The following is a 27,780-nucleotide window of genomic DNA, read 5'->3' as shown; positions in this document are numbered from 1 at the left end:
TGTGTGACTGGTACCTTGTGATGTCAGAAGAGGGCATCAGATTCCCTGGAACTGGAATTAACAGATAATCATGACCTACTGGGTAGGGGCTGGGTGGAGTGTGTTTGAGGGTTGTTTTATTGATTAAGTACATTTTGGAAGGCAGATCAAGAGGAATTGCTTGTTATAAGATTGGTGGTTATAAGAAAAAAAGATCCAGAAAAGAATATTAAGGTTGTTGGTCTAAGCATCTGAAACAGTAGCATTGTTCTTAACCAAACTGGAGACGTAAGATAGGAGGAGCAGATATTTTCGGGGAGTGGAGGACACAGAATCTTGGGTTTGAATAGCTTGATAATGTCATGGTCATCTGTATCCTTTCGATAGTGATCTGTTGAGCAGTCTATAAAATCCATGTTGTACACCTTGGAGAAAGCTAGAATGTTGTCATTTCTTTTAGATGTTTTAATTTAATGGAGTGTTTTTTAAAAAGTATTTGCTTATAGTATTCTTAATTCTTTGGGGTCTGTTATGTTTTCTTGTCTGTTCTGATTCTGTTAATTTGGGTCCTTTCTTTTGGCTAGCTGGGTCAGGGGTCTGCCATTTTGTTTCTCTCCTTAGAGACCCAGGTCCTGGATTTAATTCTTTGTATTGTTTCCTTTGCTTGTATCTCATTAACTCCTGCTCTGATTTCTCATGTTTCTGGCCTTTGACTGGGTTTGGATTTGGTTTGTTCTTGTTTATCTACCTTTTGGAGTTGCATCATTAATTTCTATTTGCAGGCTTTTTAATTTCATAATGTAAGCACTTACACATTTCACTCAGAGGACTGCTGTGAGTGTGATCCAGCAGTTTTGCTGTTATGGTTTTCTTTTTATGTAGTTCCAAGAAGTCTTTTTTTATTCTTGATTTCGTCTTTGACTCATTACTCATCAGTTATGAGTTCTTTGTTTTCCATTAGTTTGTGTACTTCTTGGGAATTTGTTTGCTGGTTTTAAGTTTTATTGTTTCATCTGGTCATATAGGCTATAGAGAGTTATTTCAGTCTCTCCGATTCTGTTAAGAATTGTGTATGTGTGTGTCCAGGATATCTCCTTTAGAGAAAATTTCATGTAGAATGTATATTCTTTTGTCTTTAGATAGAATAATCTGTAGATAACTGTTAAGTCCTGTGATCAATTAATTCTGATATTTCTCTGTTTTTTGTTCAAATGACCTGTCCTTTGAAAAATGTAGGGTATTGAAATCACATACTATTAATGGGTCTGTGTTAATTTCTTTTATTCCAGTAGTTCACGTTTTGTGAAATTGTGTGCACAAGAGTTTGGTGAACATATATTTAGGATAGAGATGTTTTCTTAGTTAATTCTTCCTTTGATTAGAATGAAGTGTTTTGTTTTGTTTTGTTTTATTCTTCTGATTATTTTACTTCGGAGCCTATTTAGTCATGTATTAGGTCACTAACACATTTCCTTGCTTCCAGGCTGGATTTGATTAGAATACCTTTTGCCACCTACTTAATTTCAGGGGTGCCTTTCTTTAAAAATAAGTTGAGTTTCGTGTAGAAAACAAACAAAGATGGATTTTATTTCTAATTCAGTCAGCAAACCTGTGTGCTTCACTGTAGAGTTGAGACCATACACACTTGAAGTTGCTACTCACCGTTATGCCAAGCGTTGGATTTGCTAGTGGCTCAGTTTCCATTCATGAGCCGTGGGGGAATGCTGCTTGTTTCTCGTTAATCTTGACAGTTGTGCTCTTTAAATACGTTTATCCGTCAACATGTAATGAGATGTTACGCTGTTTTTCCTTAGCTTGTATTGTTTATCAATGAAAAATTAAAGTATAAATTAGATTTTCATGTTTAAATCTTATTTATGGTACTTACTGATGTTGGCCAGGTCCTGCCTTAAGTCAGTAGAGAATTAGCAGGCATGCTGCATTGTTTTTAATGCTAACTTTTATGCTTTGCAGATTTGAAAACAAATTCTAATATGGTACCAGTTAAGAATTTACATCACAAATTAGGTAAGAAGATTTACTTTTACAATAATTTCATTGAAAAAAATAGTATTACTGAATCTCTCTACAAATATAACATAATTCGCTTAGGCAGGGAAAATATCCAGATTACTATTGTGTATTTAGTTCTCAGCATTTCATAATATATTATCATAACCCACTGTGTTATTATTATTCCATTGTTTATTTGTAAGTTCTAAACTTTCTTACTTTTCCTCTGTTCTTTTGATGCCACTCATGTGAAGAGGCTAGTGGGGGATAGCTGCCAGATAGATGATAGCAGTCTGAGAGCTGCTCTCCCATGGTTCTCTAGTTCACTTGTATCCCAACAGCTCCAGGGGTAAGTAGCAAATGAGTGGACTGTGCATTAGAATTCCACAGCTCATCAAAAGATACGTGTCGGCCATAATCCATGGGATCTCCCACCTTTGTGTTCTATAGACAGCTGTTTGTATAAACAGTCACCACATCACAGTTGATACAGTTTCTTTAAAAGTTTATAATTTTCCTCTCTTCACCTGTTCATTCTGCCATTTCCTGTCATGTCCATCAGCTTCAACTATGACTTCCACTTTGTCTGACATTAAAGGAGACCTAACTTTCTGTTCGCGTTAGCCTGCTAGATTCTTTAACAATAGTTTTAGAATAGAATTTTAGTTAGTTAGTTTTCAGGGTGCTAGTGATCACCTTTCAAATTGTATGCTGGATTCTAACCACTAAGCTGCATTCCTAAGCTGCATTCTTTTGTTTGAAAGCTTATAAACACAGATCAGTGTACTATACTAGTTAGTCAATTCAGCAACCTCTAACTTAGTAGAGGGATTCAATCTATACAAATTATTTTAGATAACACCATGTTTTCTTTTTCCTTCACTTTAATGAGTATTTTAATTTACATCAGTAACTGGTTTTCTTTGCTTTTGCTAGGTGAGTTGAATGACCTTTTCTCCCTTCTGTCTTTGGCCACTTAAAAATTTGCTATGCTTTCCCCTTCAAACACTTGAGTACCCTATCATTTTGGCATTTACATATCAAATTCTCTTTTCCCTATGATTATATCAAAACAATGCCTTTTAGGACTAGATGTGTATCTCAGTAGTACAGAATGCTTACCTGATACTATACCCAAGGTTATCTTATAACACCTCCTCTAAAACAAAACAAATTTAAAAAACACAAGGGAAAATAATCCTTATCAAAATATTTAATCTTTTCTATTTTCCCTCTTGATAAAAATAAAACATGTCGATTCATTTTATTTTTTCCTTTAGCCTATTCTAAATTTTATTAAGATAATACAGATTCCAATGTATTATACAAATTTCTATCTGATCACTAATAAAATTCTAATCACATGCTCAGTACACAGTAGACAGACTTTAAAGTAATGATCAATGAATCCTACTTTGTCAACACCCCTCTAGAATGTAGTTGGAATTTGCAGATTTTTTCCAGTCACTAGACTTGCTAAATAATGTACATAAGTTGGATCAAGGCAAGTATTTCATCATTCCAGTGTGGGATCTAGATTTTTAATACAGAGGGATAAACTAGGAAGAGCTATGGGGTAAGAACAGGAGAGTAAAAAGGACAAGAGTGGTATTGTATGGGTTTGACCAGAGTCTGTTACATGCAAGTACAACAGTGCCATAATGAAGGCCATTATTTTTGTACAACATATGCTAATCAAAATAGTACATTTGTTTCTTAATTTAAATTTTTTCACATAGTTTTAGTCATACTCTTTTTCCTGTCCCAGCATCTCCCAGATCCTCTTCACTTTCAACCTACTCAGGTTTTCTCTTTCTCAGAAACAAACAAAAAAGGAAAACCAATTTAAAAAAAAAAAAAACAAAGAAAAGAAAAATGGCCACAAAAAAAAAAAAAAAAAAAAAAAAAGAAGAAGAAGAAGAAGTGGCCAAAAGTACAGAGTCCATTTTACGTTGGCCAGCAACTCTGTGACAGGCTCTGCTCTGGAATGTGACACTCCACTGGAGAAAAATACTTTTCCCTTTCCCAGCAAAAATTAGTTGCAAATAACTACTTGGTTAGGGATGGGATTTTTATTTATTTCTCCTTTATATTTGGGTGTTGGGTTTGAACTTCTGCAGGTCCTGTGTGTGCTGTCACAGACTTTGTGAGTTCACTAGAGTCTACTAACACCGCTGACTGCTGGGTTCTTTATGACTGCTCTCCCTCATAGATGACTAAGCCTTAGACCCCATTTACGGGTGAGTGTCCACCCTCTCAAATGCTGCTCTAGTGTGGAGCTGAGCGCACAGGCTCTGTCCCTCAGTCTGCAAGCTACGCTCTCCGTGAGATTCCCTTCCTTGGTGGTTCACTCTGCCCACCCTGTTACTTCTGTTCGGGATGGACACGACGCCCCTGTGTGTTTGATCTCTCCATTACCCGGCACAAACATGACTCCAAAGCCCAATAGCCTTTCATGTATGTTTATATACTAAATTCTCAATCCATAAACCCTCTACACAATAAGATTATATCCAATGGACAAAGATACAAACTGCCCTTCTATATGAGTTAAAAGACTTACAGAATCCCTTAAAATAGTCTTATCTACCTAACACCAATTAAGTCCACCTGGATCCAGATCATTCTTGAGCTCCATCTTGATCCCCCCTCAGTCTCCTCCTCTTCCATTTTCCCTACCTCCACACTGTCCAATCATATATTGAGTTAACATAAATCTACAGTAGATTTTTCCAAAAGGCCTATGACCTTTCTATGTTTTAGCTCTTGGCTATTTTAGTAGTGTCAGGTATGGGTATCATCTCATGGAATGAACCTTAAATCCAATCAAAAAGCATTTGGTTACTCTCATAACATTTATGCCACCATTGTGCTGGTATATGCTCTAATCAGGTTCTTGTTGACTGACGGTCTCTGGATTTGTAGCTGGGTGATATTCATGATAACTTTTCATGGTACCATAAAAAGAACTTTCAGCACCATGATGCTCATCAGCAGAGGTGGAGCTCTAGTTCGTAGTCAGCTTAGTTTCTCTGTGTTCGATGATATAAGTAAGCTGTGTCTTTAGTAATAGGACCTTACCAACTGAGGTGGTAGAGAGCAACCAAGAGAGCATCTTGACCATAACTAGTAGTGTTTGGGAGTGAGCTGGTTATGAGACTCCTCTGGCCAATGACTCAACAAGTTGTAACCTATTCCTAGCACTGGAGAGTTTAGTTGGTGGCATATCATGTTTCCCCCATTATATGATGACTCCATTTAAGTTCCTTTCATTTTATATATGTATTTTAAGAAGCTTATAAAATAGTAGGCTTCCCTATGGCTTTTTAAAAGGCTGTGTTAGTCCCCTTTATTTCTTTATAACCTGTACTCTGGAACCCATTTCTTGGGAGACCCGTTTTTCCCTGGTTCCTTACTAGGTATGTAGCCTCTGTAGTTATTTGGATTGAATTATATATGTGAAAGCTAACAACCATATAAGAGAAAACACTTTATTTATTTGGGTCTGTGTTACTTCTTCATTCAGGATGATTATATCTAGCTTTATCTGTTTACTTGCAACTTTTTTTTTAACAGCTGAGTAATATCACAATGTGAAAATTAGAAATGCCTCATTTTCGTTACCTGTCTATCAGTTGAGGGACATCTGGGCTGCTTCTAATCTCTGGCTATTCTGAGAAGCAAAGCAATGAGCATGGACGAGCAGGTGTCTGTAGTGAGATAGTTCTTCAGGAACACAAGCGCAGTGTAGCTGGATCAGTTTTTTGAGGAGCCTCCTTCCTGATTTTCACAGTGGCTGTGTAGCTTTGCACTCCCAGCAGCCATGGATGAGTGCGCCCCTTCCCTGCGTTCATGCTAGCATGCTGCCATTTGCTTTATTGATCTTGACCATTTTGACTGGAGTTCAGATGAAATCTCAAAGTAGTTTTAATTTGCATTTTCCAGATGGTTAAGGATGTATTTCTCAGCCATTTGTGTTTCATCATTTGAGAACTTCTTTTAGTTGGGTTAATTTGTTTTCTTGATGTTCAGTTTTTTTTTTCTTAATGTATTCTAGATATGAATGCTTTATTAGATGTATAACTGATAAAGATTTTTTTACCCTATTCTGTTAACTGCCGCTGTGCTCAAATAATTGTATCTTATGCCATATAGAAGCTTTTCAGTTTCATGAGAACTTATTTATTATTAATTGTTGGGCTTTGGCTTAGCTGTTCTACTGCTGTAATGAAATCCCATGACTGAAGCAACTTATAAAGAAGCATTTATTTGGGGACTTGCTTGCTTATAGTTTAAAGGAATAGTCCATTTCCAGTATGGCGGGGAGCATGACAGCAAGCGCCCAAGAATGCTGGAACAGTAGCTGAGAGCTCACACACATCCTGATTCATAGGCTGTAGGCAGAGAGAGTTGACTGGACCTGGCAAGGGCTTTTGACATCTCAAAGCTCAGTCTGCAGTGACACACTTCCTCCACCAAGGCTAAATATCTCCTAATCCTTTCTAAACAACTGGGAAAAAAGCATTCAAATATATGAGCTGTTGAGGGCTATTGCCATTTAAACTAGCACAGTCTTAGTCCTTGTAGTTTTGGTGTCCTGTTCAGAAAGGCTTCTCCCGTGCCCATGGGTTCAAGCCTGTTCCTTACTTTCTCTGTCCTGTCAGAGTATCTGCTCTTATATTGAGCTCTTTGATACATTTGAAGTTGAGTTTTATTGCAGGCCAACATTTATTTTTATGGTACATGTAGCTGTCTACTTTGGCCAGTACCATTGCTGAAGATGCTGCCTTTTTTCTATTATGTGTTTTGGGCTTGTCAAAATCATGTGACCATAGGCGAGTGGAATTACGACTGGGTCTTCAGTTTGAGCGCATTGATCAGTGTGTCTGTTTTTATACTAGTACCGTGCTGTCTATCACTGTAGTTCTGTATAGAACAGCTTGAAGTCTGGGTGGTGATATCTCTAGAAGTTCTTTTATTCAGGATTCTTTTAGCTATCTTTTGTGTGTTCGTATTTCCACACGAAGTTGGAGACTGTTTAATTCTGTCAACAGTTGTGTTGGAATTTTGAAGGAGATTGCATTGAATCTGTAGATTGCTTTTGGAAAGATGGATCTTTTCACAACATTAATCCTACAGGTTCTACAGATTAGCTTGGGTGATCTTTCTATCATCCTTTGTCTTTAGTTTTTTTCTTCAATGTCTTAAAATACAAGTCTTTCACTTGCCTTGTTAATTTTTGTTCTTTTCTTTCTTTCTTCCTTTTGACTTTTTTTTTTTTAAACTGTGGAAGGTATTGTTTCCCTAATTTCTTTTTATATCGTTGTTGGGTTTTTTTTTTTTGTTTTGTTTTTTTCTTCAATTAATTAATTTATCTACTTTACATCATGATCAACCTGCACACACTCATACACACACACACACACACACACACACACACACACACACACACGCCCACACTAACATAGCCCCTTCACTCATTCATTCCCCTCTTTCCTTCTGATAAGGGGGATATTACCCCCTGGGTACCAACCCACCCGGCACCTCAAGTCACTGCAGGTCTAGGCACATCCTCTCCCATGGAGGTCTGGTGAGGCAGCCCAGTTAGGAGAATAGGATCCAGGATCTACAGGCAGGAAACAGTCAGGGACAGCTCCCTCCTCACCCTCCCCACTCCAGTTGTTGGACAACCTGCATGAAGTTTGCGAGTATTTTATTGAGAACTTTCGCAGCTATGTTTATAAAGGAATTTGGTCTGTAACTCTTTATTGTTTGGGTCTTTGTATAATTTTGCTGACAGGGTAATATTGGTTTTGTAGAACCAATTAGGAAATGATTCTTTAGTTTCTATTCTGTGGAATAATTTGAACAATGTTGGTGTTAGTTCTTTCAGTTGTGATATAATTCGGTATCCTCCATCCTTGGGCTGTTTTTCTTTCCCTTATTTTGGAAGTAGGGTGGGAGAGACTTAGTTATTGCTTCTATTTTACTTGTTATGTATGTTTACCTAGTTTAATCTCAGTTTTACTTTGGTAGGTTGTATATATCAAAAGCTCAATTTTTTTTAGGTTTTCTGGTTCGATTTTTTTTCCTGGTCCCATAGGTATTTTTCTTTAGATTGGAAAATTTTTTTCTATGATTTTATTAAAAATATTTTCTATGATTTTTGACCTGGGCTTCATCTCTTTCCTCTACAAGTACCTATGTTTGGTCTTTTTGTAGTATCCCATGTTTCTTGAGTAGTTTATGTCTGGGTTTCTTAAAGTTTAACACCTTTTTTGACTGAGCTATTTTCTGTTTCCTTCATTACTTGAGATTCTCTATTTACACTTTTACTTTTGTCTGAGTTTTTTTTTAAAACTGGTTCTTTTTTTGTTGAATTCTACCTTTGTATCTTGACTTGTTTTCATGGTTTCATTCATCTCTGTGTTTTCATGTCTTCATTAACATGGTTATTCACATCCTCTTTAACATCTTTGAGCATTTATTGCTACCGTGCAGTCCGTTTTTGTGCTTCAGCTAAAGTATTTTTCCTGAGGCTTTTACAGCAGGCTTCAGGTTTACTGATGTTTGGTTTTGTGTTTAGGCTTCTGCAGTTAGGACTTTGAAGTGTCTCTTGGCATAGCTATCTGTTTTTGTTTTGTATTTGCTGTGTGGTGGCTATTCTTGCCTTCCTCGCTATTGCCCATTTCTAGCCAAGTGTCATTTGGGTTCTATGTTTCCCAGCTAAATATGGTGACTGGTGTCCCTGTAAATGTATTGTGGATCTGTGAGAAGTCACAAAGGAATGGAGATGGGATAGAAGGAAAGGCTGAGAGGTGTGGTGGGGAAGAACTATCTGCACTGGATGGCTGGGTCCCAAGGGCTGCAGCAGAGTCTAGAATGGAGAGCAGGAAGGAAGATGATGTTCACACTCCTGGGATGTAGCCAAATGTTGTGACTAGGAGTCCCTGGTAGAGAGTGCAGTAGGTTAGCAGGAGTCATCAGTTAGCGGAGTCTCAAATTATAACAATGACTTCTGTTCAGATAAGATAATGCCATTAATATTTTCACACATGGGTATTATCAAATTTTTACTTCTTGGCCAATGGAGAGGCTTCAATTTTCATGGACATTTATTTATCTACAGACATCTAGAAATGTGGTGATTTTTGTCTCTTAATTGAAACAGTATGTTGTAAAAGCTGACATGCGACTTTCTACTATGTTTATTGAATATTTTGAATCTTTGTTTAACTTTTAACAGTACTGCCCTCCAACTCACCAAATGTTCGTAGATCTAATAGAATACGTTCGAAACCTCTGGAATATTGGCGGGGGGAACGAATAGATTATCAAGAAGGCTTATCAGGTAAAAACTAATTTAGAGTACAATGTCTCATAAATGAAGAAATATTGCTCTAGTTTATCATATGGCAGGCCTTATTCTAAACATTTATATACGTTACATGACTTAATCACTCCCCACCCACACATATACACATAAACACATCTAAGAATAGGTTTCACATTCAGGTTTGTCTCATTATTATAGAAATGCTGATTTTGTTTCTCTTTTGTAACTGCCTATTTGATTGATTTAATAGACATTGCCCTTTAGAGATCTGAGGTTTCTAATTGCCCAAAGTGAATTCTTTTTAAGGTGTATTTGACTTGTTATATGTTTGTGGGTAGGTGTGAGGCTGTGCACGGGGCAGAGTCATTGGAATCCCCTGGAGCTGGAGGGACTAGGTGGTTGTGAGGAGCCCCAAACAGGTGTTGGCAACTGAACGCTGGTCCTCTTTTTTTTTTTTTTTTTTTTTTTTAATTAAACAAGTTTATTTTAAAAAAGAGATAAATGCACATATTTTAAAAGCATTTTTGCATAAAACTATATGAATATGTTTTTGTCAGTACTTGATTTTTTTTTTTAAAGGTTTGATAGTATGTATTGAAATCTTAGTAGTTACAATGAGCATAAAGTACACGTAGAACAAAATGTAACATGGAAATAGTCAAAGTTTTCTTGATGTGTAAAGATTAAACATAATGATTTTAAAATGCCAAGAATTGCCACAAGGCTACATTCTTAGCTCTTGAATTATTAATTATTGAAGGTCTAGGTGTACCCCACTCTATACACTTATTTATTTGTTTTTTTCTAAGAAGGACTGAGGCTTCTACTTTTTGGCCTTTTTTTTTTTTTTTTTTTTTTTTTTTTTTTTTTTTTTTTTTTTTTTTTTTGTTCCTCTTTTTTGAGCTTCATATGGTCTGTGATTTGTTTCTTGGGTATTCAGAGCTTTCTGGAGCTAGTATCCAATTATCAGTGACTGCATATTATGTCTGTTCTTTTGTGACTGGGTTACCTCACTCAGGATGATATTCTCTAGATGCATCCATTTTTCTAGGAATTTCATAAAGTCATTGTTTCTAATAGCTGAGTAGTACTCTATTGTGCAAATATACCACAATTTTTGTATCCATTTATCTACTGAAGGACATCTGGGCTCTTTCCAGCTTCTGGCTATTATAAATAGGGCTACTGTAAACATGGTGGTACATATGTCCTCATTGTATGTTGGAGCATCTCTGGGGTAGATGCCCAGAAGTGGAATAACTGGCTCTTCAGGTAGTACTATGTCCAATTTTCTGAGGAACTGCCAGACTGATTTCCAAAGTGGTTGTACCACACTGGTCCTTTATGAGAGCAGTGCAAAGTGTTTCCTGCTGAATCATCCTTCTAGCCCAAAATAAAACATAGTAGAACATAAGAAAATTAATATCTGATAAAGATGATGCCTTCTCATTCTTAACAACTCTTCTCTTTATAGAGAGTTAATGAAGAGCTAAATTTGAAGTTACTTACTATTTAGGATGTAGCCATGCTAAGGGACACTTAAATAAAGGACACTTATGGCTTCCCATTTGTCACTAGTGTCTGCAGATTTCTTTTTAACTCCCCACTGAAAACTATTGATTTCAAGTGAGTAACATGTCATTGAGTCTTATTTCATCTGTGCCTCTAGACTTCAGAGTGTTAGAGACTGGATTGAATTTGTATCATTTTAACAGCTGTAGCATGTAGTGACAGTGATATTTCTTTTGGTACTTTGAAATAAAATATATTTAAATGTTTTGCTTTAAGCTTTTGATGTCCCCAGAAATGTTATTTTTGCCTTTTTTCTTAAATTCCAGTGCTTGAAATACTATCTCCGATTTCAGTATCAGCCAAAATAAGACAAAAAAGAGACCTGGGCAAAGTCAATAAAAAAACTAAGAAGAAACGGATCTATCCTGATAACCATAAAAGTATGAAACTGTTCCTCACATAACTTAGATTTCATACCTCTTAGAACTGCAGACCTAATATTCTTATCAGTCAAACTCGCTGTATAATGTCATATTCCCATTTTGAATGTAAGATATTTTTATTCTTATAAAAATAACTATAAAGTATAAATATTTTCTGAAGTAGTCATATGAACCTTCTCTTTTCCATATTCAAAGTATGGTTGTAGTAGACAATGAACTTTTTTATAATTGCAACTTCTGAGAGATTATGCAAATCATCATTTAGTCTTCTGAAATCATGAATTGACAAATGTCTCACAGAGGTATTGGCTTTACACTGAATCATGTCTTAGAATTTGAATTTCTCTTTATTAGAGTGCTAACATGAACAGAAGGTGGTTGCTAAATTGTCAGTTTTCTTTACAATTAAATGTCTCTAATTATATTCTGTACTGATTTTTTCCCCCTATAGTGGAGACCAATTTTAAGCAAGTAGTTTTGTTTCAGTGGTATTTCTTTTACAGAGCATAAGATAGAGGTGGATCTGGACATCTCTTTGGGAGATCCCTTCCAGGCAACATTGGCAAAGGACCCAGAAACAAGAGAGCTCGTCCCCATGGGTAAGCTCAGGAGCGATACTGAGCATAAGTTGTTGAATGACTGGTGTGTCTGTGTGCTCTCTTCCTTCCCCCCTCCTCTGCCTTTCCCCCTTGACCTCATTTGTTCCTCTCCCACCCTCAACACTAAAATGTGTTCCAATAACCAGCCTCTGTGAAAATAGTTATGAGTGAGCATTGGTGTCAAATACAGGATCATATGTTTGTATTCTGAGACTCTCTGTCAGGTGTGCTAGTTCCTTTAGCACTCCCAGGGCGTCTCAAACTGAGAAGATACATGAAGAGCTTATTATGAGAAATTATGGGAATTTAACTGATATGCCCCAACCTCTGGACACCATTATTGGTATTGGGACATGAAACCTTTGTGAACATGAATGTTAATAGCCTCAACCACCCAATTAAATATTAGCTTTAATGTTAAGAGCCTAGAAGCCTTGTGCTATATTGCATAGACAGTAAACATTTAGTTTCTAGGAGGCCATTCGTAATTCTAAGGTAGTAGTATAGGGATTTAGGGCATACTTGGGTGTTTACCAGTCAAGCAGTATTTACATATAGGAAGAACTTACCTTAATAATTGAGAAGACTGACTGTGGAGAGACACCATAACCAAGACATTTTGTTGGGGACTTGCTCACAGGTTACTGGTTAGGCCATTATTATGATGGCAAGTATGGCAGCAAAGATGGCGAGCTTGGTACCGGAGAAGTAGCTGAGAGCTACATCCTGATCTGCAGGCAAAGACAGACACTGGCCTTGACATTAGCTTTTGAAGCCTTAAACACACACTCTCTCTCTCTCTCTCTCTCTCTCTCTCTCTCTCTCTCTCTCTCTCTCTCTCTCTCTCTCTCTTTCTCTCTCTCTCACACACACACACACACACAGACACACACACACACACACACACACACACACTTCTTAACAAGTCCAGATCTCCTAATCTTCCAGACAGTATTACTCCCTGGTGAGCAAGCATTCACATCTATGAGTTTTATGAGCCTATGGGGGACATTTTTATTCAGGCCACAGAAATGGTAACTCTTCCTCCAAGTCAGAGAGTGGAGAGCCTACAAGTCACGGATGGCGTTGCCATTTACATTTCTCTCTGAATTACTTTACGTTTACCATCTTTAGATAAACTCTTGGCAGAGTTCTTGTCTCTTGCTATGCTTGTTAACAAGGCAGCAGAGGGTAGGATACAGAAAGTATTGTTCAGTGTAAACACGTAATGAGCTCTTCCAGACCAGGAATGTTTCCTTTTCAACATTTTGTTGCTGTGATTGCCCTGCTCCCCAAGCCAGGGTTTCCCTGTGTGGCCCGGGCCACCTTGGCTCACTCTGTAGAGCAGGCTTGTCTGGAGCTCATCTTCCTGCCTCTGCCTCCTGCGAGCTGACATTAAAGGTGTTTGTTTGCAACTTTTATCTGTGTCAATAGTCTGCATTTTCTTTATTGTATTGTATATGTGACCCTTAACATTCTCACATATCTAGCAGTATAGACCGGAAGCTGATGATAATGTTTTAGGAGGCTTGAAAAGTTTATAAGTGCAAAAGAAATCTGAAATCAGACAGTGATTATTTAGCTAAACCTTATGTTTTGATTTCTTGTAGTGTTTACTTAATTAAGTAAAAACATTTCCTTTCAATCATCAAATGAATAAAAACCAACTGTCATTGTGCTGATACATTTTTATCTTGGATCATGTTAAGCTTTGTAAAGACACAGAGCTCGATACTGTGTCTCCCCTAATATTATGTTTCACTGTAACGTTAGTGTTAAGCTAAGAAATGACAGTGTCTAGTTTGCACCAGCCACTCTTCTCTTCCCAAGCCTACAAACTGTTTGATGTTCTCAGAATCTGTTTAACACACAGCTTTTAAAAGAAGAAAATCAAGGCTCAGAGAGAGATTAAATAGTTAAGAATCACACAATTTATAGTCCAGGCCAAATGTGACCTTTGGGTTTCTAGTTCCAGAGTCAGTTATCATCGCCCTGCCTGTGTATTAACACATGTAATATTAGAATATACAATGTACAATAATATGTATCATTGAGCTCTCTATTACAGTGGGGGGTTCCCTTGTGTAGCCCAGTTGGACTTGTAGTTTGGAGTTGTTTTACCGTAGTTCCCTAGATGCTGAGTTACAGGCTGTTAACATGTCTTGTTTGTGATTGTCTTATTTGTATATTATTATTTTTCCCCTAGATCTTATAAGACCACGAGATACATACCACTTTTTCGTTGAGCAACATGGTTTGAAAGTTTTTAAAACATTGGATACAACATTTTTTTCTACTGGAAAATTGATCTTAGGACCCCACGAAGAAAAAGGAAAACAGCATGTCGGCCAAGATATATTGGTGAGTGTCCTTCTCCACTTATTTCTGTTTTCTGAAGTACAGCTGATTGTTTTTATCTGATGATACATTAAAATTATATTTACTTGGTAGTGAAATCCCATAATATACTGCACAAAGAAATTCTTCATTTATTAAATTTGTTGGGAATTAACCATTTATTTCTAAATACCCATGTTGGGGCGATATTAAGGAAATTGTACTGCTGCCTCTGAGTAATTCCAGTGGATAATCAACTACCGCTACATAGATGCATATAGATATACATGCATGCATGTAATAACAAAGGAAAGAGGGCATGAAGTTGAAAGAGAGCAAGGAAGGGTACTAAATGGGAGGGCTTGGAATGAGGGAAGGGAATCGAGAAATGATGTAATTATAATCTCAAAAAATAAAAGACATTTAACAAACAAGTCTTACTGCTTTAAAAATGTACAGAGCATTCTTTCCTGCTTTATCCTTATTGTGTTAGAAGCAAAGTTCTAAAACACAATCTGTGTACCTGTGACTTAGTACTCACTGAGACTGGAGTATGTGAGCACGCATGTGTGGCTTATTTTACATAATGTGTGGCTTATTTTCCATAATAACATAAGGACCTCTAGTTTTATTTGATGACACAAGTGATGAGATTTTCTTTTCTGTGAAGTAGTGTTTCGTGCTCTCTGTGAACCACATTTTATATCTGCCTGTTAGGCAGTGGGCATGTAGGATGTGCCAAGCTTGGTTTCTGTGGCCATGAGCTTCAGGTGCCTCTTGAGCATCCTCACTCTTCAGTATAGATCCAGTGCAGGGAGCACACTGTAGCTGTGGCTTTAATTTGTTTTTGAGGTATCTCTGTGGTATTTTCTGTAGGGTGGCACAGTTTCATTTGTGCCAATAGGATAGAAATGTTCACTTTTCTCTGTAATCTTATCAGCATTTTTTATCTTTAGTTTTTTGTTAATAATCATTCTTTGTGGAATAAGGAGATAGCTTGTAATTTTATTTCCCTATTGATTTGTTTGGCATTCTAATATTCAAATATTAGCTATTTGTATGTTCTCATTCATAAAATGTCTATGTAGAGCAATTTCTCATTTTAAATAAAGATTATCTTAATTACATGTTGGCAGAAATGAGACGAGACATGCTTAGAGATGCAAGCTAACCAAGGAAAATGATCTAGAAATATATGCAAGACTTTCTAAATTCACCTCTTCTGCTTGGGGCACATGTTTAGATGACATAAGTTTTCTAGTTAAAAGGAGACCTGAAGAATCTTTGAGGAGTATTTCTCCATTTAGAGAACTATTCTTCTATGAGAATAGAAGTTGAGAATGTAAATTATGGAGTCACAGTCTCTGACTCAAATCCCAGTCATTATACTGACTCATGAAAGTTACCTCACTTTTGTTTCTACATTCTTCATCTCTGAAAAGCAACTGGAACAGCACCTGTGTCAGTATGAGGCATATAAAAAGTAAATGAAAAGGACACACGTGCTCTTGGAGAGCCAACATCTATGCTTAAGAATAAAGGATAGTCACCAGTAATAAGCTAGGCTCTAACTTATTCTGGTATTTGATGCCTTTGTTTAATAATAGTATAGATTTAGTGTTTGCAGAACTGAACGTGTATTTCTCAGTTTTGGAGTCTGAAATGTGTTTGTTGAAGGCACACTTCCTTCAGGAGGAGAGAAGGGAGAGAAGTAGAGAGCAGCAGGGGGACGGGGTGGGGGAGAGACAAAGAGGGAGAGAACATTCAGGTATAACTAACTTGAAGGGGACTACGTTTCTTTAATGGCTCCACACTAATATCATCAAATTGAGAATTAAGATTTGAAAGTAGGAAATTTGCTGATAAGCATAGTAGTAGCCACAGGCTTTCTATTTATTTTCATTGTTTCAAAAAAAGTAAATCATGACATTTGCCATCCTCGAGCTAGAAGCTAACACAGCTGAAAGACCTGGTTTTTGGTGGGGAATGGGCGCGGCATTGAGACAGGGTTTCTTTGTGTAGCCCCAGCTGTTCTGGACCTCACTCTGACTATACTGGCCTTGAACGCAGAGGTTCACCTGCCTCCAGAGTGCAGCCTGGCCCTGCGGGAGGTGATGTGGGCCTCCGTTTGTGGTCCCTGTACCACTAACAGTTACTCTGAATCGGGCGAAGGCCTAAGGGTTTGAAAGATTATTTGTTAAAATTAGGGACCTGGCTTAGGCACGCACGGACGTCAGCACAAAATTCTTGTGATGCAGGCAGGAATCAGTTGATTCTCTCTGGTACGCTTCACGGCACAGGCTCGGGTGCAGATTTTGGGGTTCTTGTCACCGCTGCAAGGTTTTCACTCCTCTAGCGGCTTCTCACTGTCTTCTTACACCGGCTTCACACCATTGAGAATAAATGAAGTCATCCCCCTTGTTAATAACAGTGCTAACCTGCAGTTTTCACAGAGCGAATACAGTGCTCAGGGACTCACTAGGGTGACTCAGAATCCTGAAGAAAAACAGAGCCTCAAGCTCTATTTAAAATGGGATCTGGTCCTAGCCATAAACCCGGATGCAAGGTTCTTCCATCGAACCATTCCCTGCTGAGCTGGGCACGCTCTCCAGTGTGGATCAGTGGCAGAGCGGCCTTCAGAATTTACAGTTAAAAAATTTAGAATATATAAAATTAAGCATGCGCATGAGGGGAGATATGCTCCCCCCCTTTTTGTTTAGACAACTAGGTTATTATGGTGTGATGAGCACGTTCAAAGATTGCTTGTCCTTGAGGATTATAAGGAATTCCAGTCCTATGAATTAAACCCTTTACTGGAATAGGCAGGACCATTATCTGTTTCAAATATGCCAAAGCTTGCAAGTAGTGATTTTTGACATCTTTTAATTTTTCACTATGTACATATATATATATGTATGTGTGTATATATATATATATATCCTTTTTGAATAAGTATCAATTGAAACATACACAAATTAAAAATTCTCCAAAGAAGGGGCATGTGTGTCATCCATTTGCCAAATATCATTGGGAGTCAGTCCCCTAGGATTGACTCCTAAATTAGGAGCAGAAATGAATTCTGCACACATGGGACACTGTCTGTAGAGCTTGCTCTGTTATAATTTTACAATGAAATCTTAAGGATCCTGTATTTAAATGAAATTTAGTATGCACCTGAATAGCCTTATCCACATCAGATTCTTTTATAACCAATGCAAAAGGATGAGTGTACACATCTGCAAGCCGATTCCCCTCGATAGAGGTCTTGGAAGGGCAGTATGGGCTCTAATGTGCCCTACCAATAAAGGAAACTTCTTTGCCAAATCAAAGTCTGTAATTTTAATAACTAATCGAGAACTCCTGACACAGGGGCAACATAAGTTCTGTCAGTACGAATACTTAGGGCTTCTTCAGGAAACGTCTGCACAGCAATCGCATAGCCATAATTTCAACCATTTGAGCAGATTTAACTGCTACTTGGTAGGTTTCATGGATCTCTTTAGATACTACAAAAAAAGAAGATCCATCTGTACAAACTAACCTAGCATGGGGAAGAGGGATAGAGAAATACCACCTTAGGACATACAATTGGATGCTCCTTAAAAACTGAGCCAATTTATTAGCAGGATAGTGGTTATCAAGTTTACCAATAGTGCTGCATAAAGGATAACCCAATCTGCATGGATTTGTGCTAAAAAACATACTTACTCTTTAGTATAAGGTATAACAATAACTTCTGGCTTCTTTCCAAAGATCTGCATTGCTTTTGTGCTTAAAATTATTAAATTAATAACAGCTTGGGATAAGAAACAACAATTTTCGAAGGTGAGGCTAGTAAATGTACCCATACAACAGGTCCTTGCTGTCAGAATACTCTCGTTGGAGTATGACCAGATGGAATACCAATAACTGTAAATGCATTGAGCAATCTATACAATTTAAATGAGCTTAACAACACCTTCCAATGCTTCTTGGACTTTTTGTAAACAGTCTCTGGCTTCAGCTGCAAGTTGGCTATCAGAGATGGGATCAGCGTTACTCTTAAGAACACAATTGTCCAGATGCTATATACTTTTAGTTGCTTCTCAAGTTAAAGCAGTTGCAACTAGACATCTTGAAAAGGTGTTAATATTCAAATAAACATTTTAGTTCTCTAAAACCAGAAATAAGAAGAATATCTATTTGTCATATGGGTTAGATACAAGTCCTTAAGAGTTAGCACCATCATGTAGTATAAGAAACTGAGGACATTTAGGACAAATCTTTACAATTTGACATGCACATTCTCTAGAAATTTCAAATTGTTGTCTCAGGCCATTACTAATTTTGGTGGCTAAAAATGAGATTATGATCTACCTGATATACAAATCTGCTGTGGCATTGCCTTTACTAAGGGATCCAGGCAATCCAGTATTTCTTAAATATCCTATAAAATATGGGACAATATGTTCTCTCAAATTAAGTTGTATTTGCATAAACAATTGCAAAACTCAAGAATTAGCAATATCTAAAAATAGAACAAATTTAAGCAATTATAAACCATTAACTAGATATATATTGGTGTAGGCCTTTAGCTATGCATATATATATATATATATGTATATGTGTGTGTGTATATATATATATATATATATATATATATATATATATATATTGGCTATCAGTATATAAATTTAGAGTTAAACTGATTTTTTTAACATCTAAAAACAGTGGCTACAGCATATAAATTTTATAATTAATGCTGCAGCAGGCAAACTCAAGAGAATGAACATGTGATCCAGTTGTATATACTGCTTTCCCATAGATGAACCATCTATAAATACAGCAATTGTATTATCTATGGGCCGCACGCATAAATTTACAGGAAATAAAAAGGCATGCATGGAGGAAAGAAGTTTAACAACTTGTCTTTCAGATAATGATTTATCAATTTTCAATTTTGCCTGAAAAAGCCAAACATCAGTATCTAGCCATAACCAATTTAATTGCTGCTCAGAATAAGGAACAAATATTTCATCAGGTTAAGACATTTTCCGTTAAAAAATTGCCTTCTATCATACAGTTCTGCATAAACACAGCAAAGGATGTTAAAACTTTATTTAAAGAGGAAAAAGGATGAATTCACATTAATGGTTCCTTTTGCCAAAAGGACTGCTGTGGGTATAAGGCAAAAATACATACAGCCAACAATTAGTCATATATAATATCTGCTGTTAACTAATTGCTTCCTCTATATTCACTGTAGAGCTTTTCACCTCTCAGTTAACTGCTTGAGCGGCTAGGTTTTGCATCTCTTAGGAACAGCAGACAGAGGTTTGAGACCTCTGGTGGTGAGCTTAAGGCAAGGTTTTTGCCAGTTAGCATCTGATGATTTTTGAAAATCACATTAAACAAGTAAATTAACTTTATGAATCTCCTATGCCACAGTCTGACTAGGGAGTGGTTAGCTAACAAGGCATTTACCACAAGTAAACATTGAGGTTTCAAGTTTCAGCTTCCTGCCATCAAGGCAGCAGCAAAACAACAAAAGACCTTCAGCCATTCCCTGAGGCAAAGCTATTCAGTGATACCCATTGCCTCAAGGGCTCTTTAAAACCACAGACTAGCCAAAAGCAACCCCTTTACAATCATGAGGATGCAAAAGAATAGTATAAAAACAGTCCTTTAAATCTATGACAAGTTTTGGAATGGGAGCCAAAGCGGTAAGCCAAACGCTCTATGTTTCCTACTTTCACACCACAAAGTGGCTGCAAGTTCATATATATATATATGCAGCTTTTAATATCTCATTACTTTAAATTGTATCCTTTAAGTATGTTTTCTAGAACAAGAATCACTCAAAATATTATCCCAAGTTTGGGTTATCCAGAGAAACTCGATTCCTTATATATAGAAAACACGTGGCTCATGCTACTTGTTGCTGTTTAGGATGACTCCAACCAAGTTACTAGTTTAAAACAAACTTTTGTTGCCAAAGCTACAATTTTTTAAACATACCCAATTGCTTATAAGCTAATAATCTAACACCTAGACATTCTGAGCATATTTATACCTTTTAAAACCAGTTAAAAGCAAACATGAACTGACCACGCATCTTATATATTTGAACCAGATAAAATTCTCACTTTTTCTAGCTGTAAATTCAAGAGATGAGTACCTTGTCACCCGCAGAGCTCAATAAACACAGTTAGAGACGTTTCTAGGAAAAACTACCATCTGCTCTAAGCTAAGAGGAGCTCCCAGAGGGTCTCCAGCTGAGCTGTCTTCAGGAATAGGGCTCTAAAGCCTGATTTTTAAAAAAAAAATTATTATTTTTACCTTTTATTATTTCCCTTTTAGACATGAGTTAAGACTAAATCAAGAGGTGAGCAACCATTTTTCTTTTGAACATGAAGCACGAGCAACACTCAGACACAGAAACACGGACACAAATTGACACACGTGGACAGCTTGGCGCCAAGGGACAAAACACAGAGAGACAAGAACTAGATTTGTCAATGGGACCCTGATATCCTTCCTAAGGAACCCAGAACTAGAATTGGACATTTCTCCAGTGGAATCGGGAGAGTCAGGAGAGTCTCCTGATCTCTTGTTTTTGCTAGAAGAACTTGGAAACAGTTTTTATTTATTTTTTTCTTCTCCTACCATACCGTCTAAGACAAAAGAGAGGCATGCTTTTCTGGGATCCATTTTCTCTCTCTCTCAAATAAACTACCTCTAATCTGTTTACAAAGACTTAGAAACACCTATGAAAATATCTTTGTTCCGTTATCTCTTTACGTTTCTTGCTTAAGCACAAACATCCACCAGCTGTGGATTTCATTTCTAAGAATGTGGCTATGGTGTGGGGAGCACCTTCTTTTCTTAATCCTTTTTATAAGTCTACTCTCACTAGCTCTCAATCTTCACTGCAGTTTTCTACCTTGATTCTAGGTCCCTGTTGTTTAAGCAAATTCAGCAACTGATCTACCAACTGTAAACTAGAGCTAGTGGTTTCCATCTTCAATCCACCCCACTCTCCTTACTTACTTAGCCGGCTAGTTCCGTGGGGCAAAACCTTCCGGTCGTTTCTTCCTTCCTGGATCTTGGTGAAACCTCCATTTGCGGATATCGATGTGAGCCTCCATTTGTGGTGCCTGCACCACTAACAGCTACTCGCCGAACCGGGCGAAGGCCTAAGGGTTTGAAAGAAAGACACAAGTCCATTATTCCTGTAACCAGAAAGTTTGCTCCATCTTGAACTGCTGTCTCTCCAGACAGCCTGCAGTCATAGTCACACAGACAGGGGTCCCAGTATTATACCTCAGGTGATTACAGGGGAGGTGTGCAAATTCCCTAGCTGCTGGGTGTAAGAGTCACCCCCTAGGGTGGAAGTCTGACATTATCTTTTAGCAACTGGGAACAGGAAGGCTAGGAGTGGCTTGTGACTCGGCCAAATAGCATCAAAGGGGGGCGTGTATCTCCCAGGGTCGAGGCTTGCAAGCGGCCAGTGAAGCCTAACCCCAAGCGGATAGAGTTGGGATGATTATTCCAACATGGCCCTATTTCTTAATCTTGGTGTGTAAATAAATATGTGATGGGTTGTTTTATTTTATTTTGTCATTTCTCCCTACTCACAAAAGGGATTTTGGCTTCTTTTTTTTTTTTTTTTTTTTTTTTTTTTTTTTTTTTTTTTTTTTTTTTGGCTCATCACTCCAGGTGAGAACTATTGTGCCAGAAAACATGTGATCTTTGAAGAAGTGTATATAACAGTTTTCTTTTTAAGAAAAGTTTACTGCTAAAGTGGTTCTGACTTTTCGTGACATTGAGTGAACAAAATTAGAACAAAGATTAATTAGGGCTTCTTTGTTTATTTATTTATTGCCCTAAGTAGTGGTCTGTACCTTAAAGCAGGCTTGGCTGGGTAGTCTGGTCATAGAGTACAGTTCAGGGATGAAGATGTTGACAGTCCTTTTGCTCTTTTCTGAGGATGAGTGCTTATTGACATTGTTGGGAGAATTCCATTCCCATGTGGCTGTAGAACTGCTGTGCTATTTGTTCTTCTCTGGATGCTCGCAGCAACTTATCCTTACCATCAGCAACAGTGCAAAAACATTTTCCTTAAAATTGCCTCTTTTGCCTCGTTTTTCCACTGTGTGTATGTGTGTGTGTGTGTGTGTGTGTGTGTGTGTTTTGGGGCAATGTATGGGGTCGGTTGGGTGGAATTTCTCTTTAAGGTTTGTGTCATTAGGTTGGGTTTTGCCACATAAAACATATTTCCAAATTCTGCAAATTAAAATACAAACATCTATGAAGAGTGATTTTAACGTGCTGTATTTCATTTAAGGATTTCTGTAGTATGATTGTGGTTGAGTTTGAAATGAGATTTTTACTTTTAATTTTACAGGTGTTTTATGTTAACTTTGGTGACCTTTTATGTACATTACATGAAACATCTTATATGATTACTACTGGGGATTCATTCTATGTTCCTTCAGGTATGAACAACTTAAACATCCTTTAGATTCATATTGTTTCTGTGTCAGGATACTTGGTAGTATAGAGTTCCATTCATGTAAAAGCTACAATGTCAAAATAAACTACCATGTTACTGATGCCAAAGCAGTTGAGTACATAGTTTCCTTTCATTAAGTAAGTATATTAGTTTTTGATGTGTAAAATTCAGACAACTTTATTGCTAAATAATAAAAATATTGAGTAAAAGTTGTGCTAGATTTCAAGCTATAAGGGAAGTTAATTCTGCAGTGGTATTTTTGTATGACGTATAACCCTTTATTTTTGACCAGTAGAATATAAAAGACTACAGGTCATTGGTAACAGGTATTTTAATTCATTTACTTGTTTATTCTTTCACTCAGTAAATGTGATTAACAGTGTACTGTGGTACCAAGTATTGCTTTTTAAGCTTAAGATAAATAAATGAAAGGAGAGAAAGAAAAATTCTACATTTATAAAGCACATATTATGATGACTATTTTAGCTATATTTATATACTTTTATCTTGCTTTCGTGCTGGGTATTGAACTGAGATCCTTTTCTTGTTTCTGGGCAAGTGCTCATTGAGTGCATCCCCAGCCCCGTACTCTATTGGCTTTAATGAATATCAGTTTCTGTATAGGGAAAGTCACAGGGATATTGCAAGTAAACTGTCTATGTCACCATCTGACACTGTTAAAATTACTAATTAATTAAAAACAGTGTTTGGCTTTACAATTATTTTATCCCTACTTGTGTGTGTGTGTGTGTGTGTGTGTGTGTGTGTGTGTGTGTGTGTGTGTGTGTGTCTGGCTTATAGGAACCCATAGCATTTCTAAAGATTTTTGAAAGATTGGTTTCAGAATGTTTTTCTCTTCTTGCACACACTTTTAATTTAAGCCAGCCTTTGTAATGTGATTATGGGAAATTTATGTATTTTCAGATTCTCACTGAATCAGTAGGTGGTGATTAACTTTCATGTCTTTGGATTCATGCAGTGAAATAAGTTACTCTAAGTTTGATAACTGTTTCTGTTTCATATATACTTGAATGTGTTAAGTGGTGAAGAAATACTCAAAAAGAAATGATTCTTGTGGAAACAAATGTATCTTTTTGTTACCTTATGTGAAATAATTATATTTCTTATTTGTTTACTTTTAGGTAATCATTACAACCTTAAAAACCTCTTGAATGAGGAAAGTTGTCTTCTTTTTACTCAAATAAAAAGGTGAAATAAATGTGTATGTATATAAATAGGTTGTTTATATGTAAATTTTTGTAACCAATTATTTTAAAGTAAAATTTTTGTTTAGTTTTGCATGAGGTAATCATTTCATACTCCTTGTTAAACATTTCATAGACTTGTATGTATCTTTTGATTTTCTTTTTCCCTTGAGTGTAAATACTGTGCTTAGTGATGAGCATTTTGTTGGTATTACTTTGGTAAAATTGGAAAAAAAATAAAAGAAATGAAAATCACTGTTTTCACAAGCTATGAAAGAGCTGATACTATGTCCATTCCATTCGCAGTAGTTGGTTCCAAATATAAATTTTACATCATTGGTCATTAAATAATCTAATAGAAAGCTGTGATAAGTGTGCTGAATTAATTTTCATGGGCTACTATAACAAAGGGATTTAAACCACTGTAAAATATTTTATGTATTTTTTTTTTGTCTCGGTGTTTTGAGGGTTGAAGTGTGAATTTAAGGTGTCCCCAGAGCAATGCTGACTTAGTTCTGAAAATGGGAATCATTCCTTCTTTTCACTTTGTTATATGCTTCCTATCTTTGGCTTTCCTTGTGCCTTGAAATTTTTATCTTTATTTCTTTATCAAATGTCTTAATCTTCTATTGCTTTGATAAGAATACCATGATCAGTGCAAATTATGTAAGGAAGTATTTATTAGAGGCTTATAGATTCAGGGGATTAGTCCGTATTTATGTTACAGTAGACCTGAGAGACCAAATATTTTGTGTTCAGGCTCCATCTTAGAAAATCTGACCTAAGTTTAAACTCAAGTAAACTAATAGGCCAGTACCTAACTCCAGTTTCCCAGCTAACCCCAATAAGACCTGCATCTCCAGGTTCTTCCCCAAAAAAATCTGTACCTCTGGGTTACAAGCCTGCCCCTGTCTAATAAGCACCAGTTAAGAGGAAATCAGAAGTTAAGTTTATGACTTGGCCTCACCAGCAGCCAAGTGTGCTAAAGGCCACAGTGGCCTCCCACCCTGAACCTTCCCATCCCTCCCTGGCCAGTGAAGCACCATTCACTTGCCATTTTCTTCCTTTCTTTCTTTTTCTAAATTGGATATATTTTATTTACATTTCAAATGTTATCCCCTTTCCCGGATTCTCCTCCATACCCTCTATCCTATCCCCCTCCTCTGGCTTCTATGAGGGTGTTCACCCACGCATCCCCTCCCACCTCCTCACCCTGACATTCTCCTATACTGGGGTATCGAGTCTTGGCAGGACCAACAAGGCCATCCTCTGCTACAGATGCAGCTGAAGCCAAGGGTCTGTCCATGTTTACTCTTGGGATAGTTTAGTCCCTGGGAGCTCTGGTTGGTTGGTATTGTTCTTATGAGGTTTCAAACCCCTTCAGCTCTTTAAATTTTTCCTCTAACTCCTCCATTGGGATCTCTGCTCAGTTCAATGGTTGGCTGTGAGCATTGCCTCTGTATTTGTCATGCTCTGGCAGAGCCCCTCAGGAGACAGCTATATCAGGCTCTTGTCTGCATGTACTTCTTGGCATCAGCAATGTTGTCTGGATTTGGTAGCTGTGTATGGGCTGGATTCCCAGGTGCGGCAGTCTCTGGATGACCTTTCCTTCAGTCTCTGCTCCAAACATTATCTTCGTATTTCCTCCTGAGAATATTTTTGTTCCTCCTTCTAAGAAGGACTGAAGCATCTGCATTTTGGTCTTCCTTCTTCTTAAGCTTCATGTGGTCTGTGAATCGTATCTTGAGTATTCTGAGCTTTGGGTTAATATTCACTTATCAGTGAATGCGTGCCAGGGTTTTATTTTTGTGATTAGGTTACCTCACTCAGGATGATATTTTCTAGTTCCATTTATTTGCCAAATAATTTCATATAGTCTTTGTTTTTAATAGCTGACTAGTACTCTATTGTAATGCTCTGGCAGAGCCTCTCAGGAGACAGCTATATCAGGCTCCTGTCAGCATGTACTTCTTGGCATCAGCAATGTTGTCTGGGTTTGGTGGTTGTATATGGACTGGATTCCCAGGTAGGACAGTCTCTGGATGGCCTTTCCTTCAGTCTCTGCTCCAAACATTGTCTTCGTATTTCCTCCTGAGGAATGTAATGTAATGCATGGCATTTTCTGTGTCCATTCCTCTGTTGAAGGACATCTGGATTCTTTCTAGCTTCTGGATATCATAAGGCTGCTATGAACATGGTGGGACATGTGTCCTTATTATATGTTGGAGCATCTTTTGGGTATATGCCCAGAAGTGGAATAACTGGGGTCTCAGGTTGTACTATGTCCAATTTTCTGAGGAACTGCCAGACTGATTTCTAGAGTGGTTGTACCAGTTTACAATCCCACCAACAGTGGAGAAGTGTTCTGCTTTCTCCACATCCATGCCAGCATCTGTTGTCACTTGAGTTTTTTATCTTGTCCATTCTGACTGGTGTGAGGTGGAATCTCAGGGTTGTTTTGATTTGTATTTCTCTGGTGACTAAGGATATTGAATATTTTTTTAGTTGCTTTTCAGCCATTTTATATTTCTCAGTTGAGAATTCTTTAGCTCTGTACCCCATTTTTAAATAGGGTTATTTGATTCTATGGAGTCTAACTTCTTGAGTTCTTTGTATATATTGGATTCTAGCCCTCTATCCTATATAGGATTGGCAAAGATCTTTTCCCAATCTGTTGGTTGCCATTTTGTCCTCTTTACAGTGTCCTTTGCAATTTCATAAGGTCCCATTTGTGTATTCTTTATCTTAGAGCATAAGCCATTGGTGTTCTGTTCAGGAAAATTTCCCCAGTGTCCATGTGTTCAAGGCTCTTTTCCACTTTTTATACTATTAATTTCATTGTATCTGGTTTTATGTGTGGGTCCTTGATCCATTTGAACTTGAGGTTTGTACAAAGGAGATAAGAATGGGTCAATTTGCATTCTTCTACATGTTGACTGCCAGCTGGATCAGCACCATTTGTTGATAATTCTGGATAGTTTTTAGCTCCTTTGTCAAAGATCAAGTGTTCATTTCTGAATCTTCAGTTTTATTCCATTGCTCTACCTTCCTGTCTCTGTACCAATGCCATATGGTTTTTATCTCTATTACTCCGTAAAACAGCTTGAGGTCAGGGATGGTGATTCCCCGAGATGTTCTTTTATTATTGAGTATAGTTTTCACCATCCTGAGTTTTTTGTTATTTCAAATGAATTTGCAGATTGCTCTTTCTAACTCTATAAAGAATTGAGTTGGCATTTTGGTGGGGATTGCATTGAATCTGCAGATTGCTTTTGGCAAGATGGCCATTTTTACAATGTTGAGCCTTCCAATCCATGAGCATGGTGGATTTTTCTGTCTTCTGAAATCTTCTTCAATTTTTTTCTTCAGATACTTAAAGTACTTGTCATACAGATCTTTCACAAGTTTCTGCTCTCTGACTGTTCAGCTTAATTGGACTTTGCAAATTATACTGAAAGTGGAACCTCATGAAGTGTTTAATGCAATATTTTAAAAGTTTGTCTTCTGTAAACCTTTTTGTTAAGGACTGTTTAGGAAACATCCATCCATCTAGTTGATGACTGTAGAAGAGTAAGGGACAAAGAGCTTGTCTGTGTCTGGAGAGATTAACTTCTCCTGTGAGGTAGATAAAAGTATGAATGTGTTCCACCAAGTGAAACTAGAAGTATTCTACACACACACACACACACACACACACACACACACACACACACACACATACATATATGTATACACACATACCTACAGAATATGTATGTGGTGCCTATCATTGATATTTACAATTATAATTTTTTAAAAGATTTATGTATTTTGTGTATATGAGTACACTGTAGCTGTCTTAAGGCACGCTAGAAGAGGGCAT

At 37.2% G+C, this 27,780-nt stretch overlaps 1 protein-coding gene across 2 annotated transcripts in view; it reads left to right on the top strand.

The window, feature by feature from the left end:
- Nucleotides 1–24,083, top strand: part of CENPC (centromere protein C) — a 50,983-nt gene extending 26,900 nt beyond the window's left edge. The window contains exons 13-19 of one of the 2 annotated variants that reach the window (XM_080934468.1): nucleotides 1,954–2,007; nucleotides 9,239–9,343; nucleotides 11,167–11,280; nucleotides 11,787–11,882; nucleotides 14,089–14,243; nucleotides 22,606–22,696; nucleotides 23,856–24,083. In XM_080934468.1, the coding sequence (XP_080790594.1) occupies nucleotides 1,954–2,007; nucleotides 9,239–9,343; nucleotides 11,167–11,280; nucleotides 11,787–11,882; nucleotides 14,089–14,243; nucleotides 22,606–22,696; nucleotides 23,856–23,926 (686 nt within the window). In that variant the 3' untranslated portion in view covers nucleotides 23,927–24,083. The remainder of the gene's footprint in view (nucleotides 1–1,953; nucleotides 2,008–9,238; nucleotides 9,344–11,166; nucleotides 11,281–11,786; nucleotides 11,883–14,088; nucleotides 14,244–22,605; nucleotides 22,697–23,855) is intronic. The other variant, XM_080934469.1, reaches the window with a different exon arrangement.
- Nucleotides 24,084–27,780: the final 3,697 nt, after the last annotated feature.

This window comes from Micromys minutus (genome assembly GCF_963924665.1).
Source record: "Micromys minutus genome assembly, chromosome: 1".
Taxonomy (NCBI): domain Eukaryota; kingdom Metazoa; phylum Chordata; class Mammalia; order Rodentia; family Muridae; genus Micromys; species Micromys minutus.
This window is presented reverse-complemented; position numbering and strand designations above follow the sequence as displayed.